Source organism: Acipenser ruthenus, chromosome 19 (assembly GCF_902713425.1).
Source record: "Acipenser ruthenus chromosome 19, fAciRut3.2 maternal haplotype, whole genome shotgun sequence".
NCBI lineage: Eukaryota > Metazoa > Chordata > Actinopteri > Acipenseriformes > Acipenseridae > Acipenser > Acipenser ruthenus.
The window spans coordinates 21001418-21009688 of record NC_081207.1 but is presented as its reverse complement, the minus strand read 5'-3'; the positions used below and the strand labels follow the sequence as shown (position 1 = coordinate 21009688).

Below are 8271 nucleotides of genomic sequence, written 5' to 3'. Positions count from 1 at the left end.
GTGATCTGATATGATGAGCTATTATTATTATTTGTTTATTTAGCAGACACCTTTATCCAAGGCAACTTACAGAGACTAGGGTGTGTAAACTATGCATCAGCTGCAGAGTCACTTACAATTACATCTCACCCGAAAGACGGAGCACAAGGAGGTTAAGTGACTTGCTCAAGGTCACACAATGAGTCAGTGGCTGAGGTGGGATTTGAACCGGGGACCATCTTGGTTACAAGCCCGTTTCTTTAACCACTGGACCACACAGCCTCTTCAGCCTATTACATATCCCTGTCTGTATAGTCTTGCACAAATATTTACTGTTTTCCTATACGATGCACAAAACGTATTTAAAAAGGTGCAAATGTTTTTTTTTTTTGTTTTTTTTTAAAGAAGAACTGGTATTATGGAGATTGGCCCCAGAAAGAATTGCTATGAATTGATGCTAGTTTGAAAGTACATGTTTTTATTAATCTGTTACCAAGTTTTGTGTCTTTAATACATCTTACATACCCACCAAATTCAGTGTATGCAATTTATACTGTATCTACAGTCCATGAGGATTCTAGATATGACAGTGAAGGCTTGAATAAAATACAATGTACTATTTCTTGTATAGTGGTATGAAAAATATAACTATGTATGTATGAGGTATGGTGGAACGCAGATAAGTGAGTAAACATAACAAGGACATCATCCTTGGCTGTGTGCCTAGACCATCTTGTGATACTTTGTTTCTTTTTAAGATGAATGTATGTTCTGCTGCATGTACACGCTATCTAGTCTTGTTTGTGCACCGGTATATATATCATTGTTGGATGTGTATGTGTCAGAGAAGCATTAACAGATTGCCTGTGAACTGTTGTCTCTCCAGAATTCTGCTTGACTAAAACTACCTTCTGATCATCAACCCTCAGAGAATCTTTATTTAAAATTTGGTCCCTACAACAGTACCTTTGTCCTAAAATCCTTACAGTTCAATTGATTTACTCTTTTCTTTACACAATACAGCCAGATTGCCAAAAAATTAGCAGCTTGCAAAAAACAAAATCTCAGAATAGGAAAACCATACTGCTCCAAAAATATATTTAATATCGCAATGTCAATTTTTGAAAGTATGAATAAAATCAATGAAAAGTGTGGGGTTCAACCATAAGGTCAAAGTTTAATAGGTTTGCGCATTTGTATGCATTTTGACAATCTTTGACGTTGCTAATAATAGTTATTTGCAATAGAATTCAAGGCTTCAATAGGATCGTCAAATGAACACTGTAAAAAAAACGGTATTTTGTATGAATTATCAATCTGTTGTGTTATATTATTAGATGGACAAACTCATCCCATTCATGATAAAGCAGTCAGTCATTCGGTAGCTGGTGATGGAGCCAGAGCCAGCATCTCACGTTCAAATCCTGACCTTATCTCTGAAACCATTTTAGAAGCGGGGTACATTTGTATTGTTCCATACCCGTAACTGATTTTGACTGGGAGAAGCAAATTATAAATTGGACCATTCTCCATTGCTTAATGCCAGTCCTCCTTTAGGTTGAAGATACATGCGACTCTGTTAAACCAACCAGAGACCAGCTGAAAACGAATACAACGCAGTACAGTATTGTCTGAACAATGCTGGTTATTTCTAGAAATTTAGAACATGGTTAGAACATTGCCGATAACACCGGGGAAATAGTATAGATAGCATCTCAAATGGAACGCTTCAGAACAATTCAGTTGCAGTGAGTAACACTAACATCGTTACACAACTTGAACCAATACGTAGCCATGTTGGTGGAGGATTTCCACGGCAACTTGTAGTAGAGACGCTGTTGTACACGTCATCTTCCTAAAGGTGGAGCGTACGTGTCCACAGCGCACGCCGACAATATAAACAGGAGTGGCTTAATACTCTGCTATTGCTGTTACTATTTCCCCGAAGATGGCGGCGTGTAGACGTGTTCAGTTGCTTCTTCTGTTAATGTCCGTCGTGGTCTCTGTGTGTGTGTCGCAGGCGCCAAAAGCAAATGTAAATGGCAATGATGTTATTCCAGCCCAGATAAAAAACCATGGACAAGGGCAAGCGCCCAACGCAGGGAACCCGTTAGCCCCCGCAGCCGGGGCCTCCCAGCCCCGCCGGATCACCGGCTGGAAGCTAGCCGAAGAGGAGGCCTGTCGGGAGGACCTGACGCGGCTCTGCCCCAAGCACACCTGGAACAACAACCTGGCCGTGCTGGAGTGCTTACAGGATCGGAAGGAGGTAAGCGAGTGGGGTAGACCAAGAGGGGTGATCGGTGGAAGGACACGGGAGAGTCAGGGCGTGCCTGAGGCAGGACCAAGAAAGAGAGAGATGGAGGGGGACTGGGGTGGTCTGAATGTTTAGCTGTGTGAGGTGATGGCGATGGCGAATGTTGCACATCTGGATCTGGGGCCGAATTCCCACACTCCAGACCCAAACATGTCGCCTTTTCATTCAATCCGCGGAACTCTACTCTGTAAGGGGTAGAATAATGCTGTACAGAGGTAGGTATTTGGAAACCGGGGACTTCCTTTTACATTAATGCACGGATACTGCAGTGTACGGCATATACGTTATTGGTTTGTTATATGTGTAGGTAGTGGTGTAGTATTAGTTTACAGAGTAGTGGATTCATTCAAATCAGCACCTAGTTACTGTTGTAGTGCGCACGTAATAACGTAATGCCAATTGTGCAAAATGGTGAATAAGCAAACCACCATTGTATGCGATTACTTTTTTCTCTGACTAAAATATCTTGCGTCTCTGCGACCGAGCTAAATATTTCTTCATTTGTGTAGCAATGATATTATGTATTCTCTCTCGTTATGGACATTTTCTGTCTCAAAGATCACGTTCTAGAAATTCATATTATCTTGACCTTGGTCAGATCATCAGCGTACAGTCGATATAAACTTATGTAATCAAATTGTAAAGTGGATGAACAATACCGATCACAGACTTGATAGATCTAAAAATATACTAGCAATTAAAAAATGCAGCTAGCATTTTACTCTCTTATAAAACTGCCACTTTGACAACTGAGTGTCTATCCTCCAAAAATATTTCTAAAGTGCAAGACTACACAATGTTAATGATTGTCATTTCAGTGCAGTCATTGAAACCTCCTGAAACCAGAAGTACTGTTGGATTAGGGTGAATATTTATTTAAATTCACTGAAAAGATGAGTTTCTTTTTTGTTTTTTTTTAAATGCATGTTTTCCTTAGTTTTGAAAACAGGACAACAATTATATAAAATAAAAAACAGGCTTCGCATACATCTGGACAGTCTGTCTGGACACTACTGTACTAACCTACACTGTCAATGGTTTAAATACAAGTTGTCTTTTATATAATATAGAAGCTAGCCCCAACATTTATATGAATCTGTGACTAAAACGAATGTATCTGTTATACTGTAAGATTATTTGCAAGTTTAGGATTCTGCGTTTGTTTTTTTATATATATCTCTCTATATATATCATTCTTTCTCTCTCTCTCTCTCTTTTATATATATATATATATATATATATATATATATATATATATATTATATATATACTCTCTATATAAATATGAAAAAAATATCCTGATAAGTGTGCCACACCACTGCGCCAAGTTGCATGAAGGTTTGAAGTAATGATATTCAGAAAAAGAAATGTCTGCCCAATGTTCCTCATTTCCATGCGTGGGAAAGACAGTACTGGTCAAGATAAACCCGAATCCATCACTAGGATACGATTCTGACACCTTGGCACTTCAAGATGCAAAGGATTGTCTTTCCTGCTAGCTGTTGGGATTGAAGTGCCTTCAGGCAAACCTTGCAAAATAGCAGGTAGTCGGGGAGTCCTTTATGGTTCACCAAGGTATGGTCACGTTGCAAACTGGATGAAACAATAAACAATGTGTTGTAACTACTGATCAACTGCGGCCTCTTAAAGGAGGCAGCTGTGGTTTTGAGCTCTGCTACTCCATTGTTTTGTCGCTTTTTATCTATAGATCTGATTCTCTTTGATGGGTCATGTCTGATTTAAATGGCATGGTTTCTGAAATCAGAAAGTAAACGAACTGCATGAAAAGTGAGATTTCTGGAATTTAATTAGCTATAACCACTTTAATGTTGCTGCATTAGCATGGCAGTTTAAGCCCCTTATTTACATCAGCCCTTTTATCCTGGCACAATAATATAAGGATGGAAGGCCTTTGTTTCATCTCCCCCTTTACTTTGTGTTGGTTGCCTGGTACAGCGTTGGGTCTAATGAAACTGACACAATACAATATTACAGTGCTGGTCAAGATATGATATGTATCACAACGTGTAGTGGTCTTGATAAACTATTTTGTATGATATACATGATGAAATGATTTATAAAAAATAAATTAAGAGTATGCCTTCATACCAACTATAAATCACTCTTATTCCTCATTCAAGAACCATTTGTTGAACTACATTAAGCTTTATTGTGCTTTTGGTCTTGTATTGCAATACAATCAAGATGTGTCACATGGTACACAATGAATCATCACATCCCTACCCCTATGCAACATTAACTAATACTGTGCCACATAGAATGCAAGTGTAAGGTGGAGGTGGTCCTCTAACCTGCATTTGTGTCGTTGCAAGATGAAACAAGAATTTACCTTTTTACATAGAACTGCCTGTTAAGCCTTAGTTATTCTACATTTGTGTTTTAGTCTTTTGTTTGATTCACACTTGCTGTTCAATATTTCTCTCTGTTGCACAAGCAAGCCCACTGGCGTGTTTCTAATAGGAATGGACGACCCTTGAATGTTTCCCTGTCTTTGCTGCGATGATTAAAAAAGCTGGCAATTCACCGACAAAATAGTTTATGAACAAAGATCTAGTACGGCAGATATGTTAAGGAGACGTGACTGGCTATACCTCTCTAGTAACATGAGGCTTTTTACTAGCAACAGTTTGTAAATGTGGAATGATTGCACTGTGAGTTTGAGATTGTCCACTTCCTGGGTATCGTACCATGACATTAGATTAGATTACCATTCACCCCTAATTAAGACTGTTTGGTGCAGCAGTTACTTTTGGATTATCCTCCATTGTTAAATTGCCCACTAGACATGGGTGCTTCAGAAGTGTCACTGGGGTACTTGGGGTTAAATTATAAAGAAGCAGGATCCCACATTTATATTCTTTTAGGATCATTTACATGTCTTAATACATTTTGAGGCTTCACAGCAAAAGCAGTCTTTTGTAGATACTGTTTCTAGAATCTGTGGGTTTGTGGTTAAGTGTGTTTGTTTTTGTTTTTTTTTTTTCTTCCGATGAACAGGACATTGTGGTATACAGTGTGGATTTTGTTCTGACTGTGTGTGATGTGCTTTTGTAAGCCTGGCTGATACGTGAGAACTCCAGCCATTTTTCACTATTTAATTTCTTTAAATGAAACTAAGAGAATAGATAGGGTGTTCACATACCCCTTTCTGTTTCCCCATTGTCAAAATAAGATTATTCCCTTGGTGGGGGTAGAGCTCATGCTGTGTGGGTTTTGTCATGTCAGGTGATGCAGTTTTGTTCATCACTGATTAGTAATTGGTCATCAAGGACTGTATTATCAAGTGAGTGACCTTTTGGAAAGAGAACCTCCAGATATTGTCCCCTCTCCTTCCCTTCTTCCTTCCTTGTGTGTGTGTGTGTGTGTGGGAGGGGAGCTCAGGGCTGCGTTCAGTAGGCAGAGCACTCTGTCGTGGCTCTATGTAACAGAAGTTATCTCTTATTGAACAGTGTGTTGCAGAGAGAAATTGCAAGATGGCTGAAAATACAGCACTAGTGCTGTTTATTGGATGCATTTATGGAAGATTGTGCAGAAAATCTGTCTTAATGTCTCTGTTGCATTTGCATTGAGAGCCAACCCCATGGCTTTAGTGGCAGTGAATTCAAACGCATGCAAGAGTCCTGTACGGATTGAAAGCTACATTGAGAGCATTGTTTCTCAGTACTGATTGTTTCATAGTGCATGTTTTATTTACAAATGGCTACAATGCAGTTTACACAATTAAGATTTCTATTGTACAAGTGTTGTACAGCAAAATAAATAAAATAAACTTTCCAAAAATAGAACAATTTTATTTTTTCAACAATTTAACCCAGTAACATATTTTTTTTTGTACAGCAAATCAAATAACTAATTTTATTTGGAAAGTTTTTTTTTTCTTCAACGATGCGATCTGTGAATGACTTCAGCAGTTTCTTTGTTTTACAATCTCCTGTATTTCCATGAGCTCCTGCATCTGACTTTTCTGTTCCTCTGCAAAGTCTTACAGTTGAAGTACTAGTTTGTTTGTTTTTTTCTCTCCAATATGATTAAGTCTTATAGTGCATATCATTTTATTTAATGTGCTCTTGGTTAGATAGTAATGTAACACTGCAAAATAACCTAATTTTAGTAAATTTCTCTAATTCCATCACCCCCTTTTTGCCATGGTGGGGGGGGGGGTTCAAGTTTTCGGTCTAGTCTATACTGCAGTGCTTTTTCAGTAGTCCTCACAGAAATAGCAAAACTATAAAAATAAAAAGTTACATATAGTTCACCACGCTATTCGTCCATTATTTCATTTTAAATGAAATTAAGAAAATATGCCTTAACGTAACTTAAGTCCGACCACACAAACAATAACAAGCTGAGTGTTTCGAATGCTGCATGTGATGCTGCAGATTCACTGTTTAAAAGGAAAAATAGTCAAATAATTACGCTTTTAATTTTAAATGAACTATTGTATAGTTTTTTTTTTTTTCTGAAAGAATGCACACAGATATGTTGGTCAAAGTCCAATATGGGGGGAAATTAAACCATAGGCGCCACACTGGTATTGTACCTCTGCCATTTTGAAACGCCCACCAAGTTAGCTCCTCGGAATGTTAGCTAACTTTATGAAACGCTCTCGACATGCAGGTCGTTCACTAGAAAGCTCCACATGACGCTCTGGAGCGCTCTGCCTATTGAACACACCCCAGGTAACTGTAAAGAAGCCGAGGGAGACGTGACCAGTGAAAGGTTGTCTCTTAAGGAAGAGTACTTGCATCATGCCAGCCATTCCAGAGAACTGTTAGCAGTTTATGTTATCTGGTACATGATTGAGGCATTGTGTGCTACACCACTTGAAATGAGTTAAATGTTATTTTCTTAGTTTTGGGCATTCATATTAAAATATTAACTTCGCTGTTGCTACTCTGTCTTGAACTGTGGGTTAAGATGACCCAGTAGTAAACTTTTGTCTTAATTAGTTATTGCAGGGTTGATGTTTTGCAACGTTATTTAGTTTCCTCCTAGTGAACTAACCGTTGCAGCATTATTGTGTCTTTAGATAACATTGAGGCATTGATCAAGAAATGAAAGGAACAACACTGTCATTTGCAGAATGTGTGTTTTATTCTGGAGTGTGTTTTGTATTTCATTGTTTGTGTGCAGTATACTCTTATTAGGGGTAGCCCTGAATAGTAAAGTGGTAATCGACTGATTGCAATTCATGTAGTTTTGAAGCATGCAGATGATGGACAGAAGTGCCGTTGCAACCCATTAACATATCCATTACATTTTGAAACACTAATAAATAGTACTCAAACAGCAAAGTTATGAAACCAATACATTCCCAAATGGCGCACCAGGCATTTTAAAATATATCATTTTATTATTTATCTGGCGACTAGTTGACCTGTTCAAGTATTTACTTCAGCTATTGCAAATTTATCCCAGCTCTTGCAATATTTCTATGTACTCTATCTAATGTTTGTCCCTCTTTTTTCAAAAAGCTTACATTTGTTTACATAATGTGCCTGATGTATTTAGACTGATTCTTTAGAGTTTCAATGATTTCCTGATTCTAGCTGGATTTGTGCAGATTTCATTTCTCAAGTTCATTAATAGCCTGCTTTCAGCCGAAACAGTGCTGTAAAATAAATCTTGTATATTGATATTATTAAAATGCTTTAAATCCTGAAATAACTGGGATGAACAGGGATCATCAAGAATCTATGTAACTGGATTAATCTCATACCCTTGTAAAGGATTTGTACCAAAATAGTACTGGACATCAGGACTGTCTGGTTAAGAAGTATTTTTGAATTAAATACACAATTCCAATGAGCGCAACCAGTCTAATCTTGATGTGAATCTAAGTCACTTAGTCTTGGCTGAACTATTTTAAATTGAATGTTGTGCAGGGAATTGCAGATGTAAACATTACTCGTTGGAGAAGCGCTTTTCATCATGGAGGCACTAATGTAGCTGAGTCA

The 8271-nt window shown here is 38.0% G+C and overlaps 1 protein-coding gene across 1 annotated transcript in view; it reads left to right on the top strand.

Annotated features, from left to right (window-relative positions):
• The first annotated feature begins 1880 nt into the window (after positions 1-1880).
• Positions 1881-8271, top strand: part of LOC117424518 (Golgi apparatus protein 1-like) — a 47990-nt gene continuing 41599 nt past the window's right edge. The window contains exon 1 of the mRNA XM_034040911.3: positions 1881-2245. Within this exon, the coding sequence (XP_033896802.1) occupies positions 1928-2245 (318 nt within the window). The 5' untranslated portion in view covers positions 1881-1927. The remainder of the gene's footprint in view (positions 2246-8271) is intronic.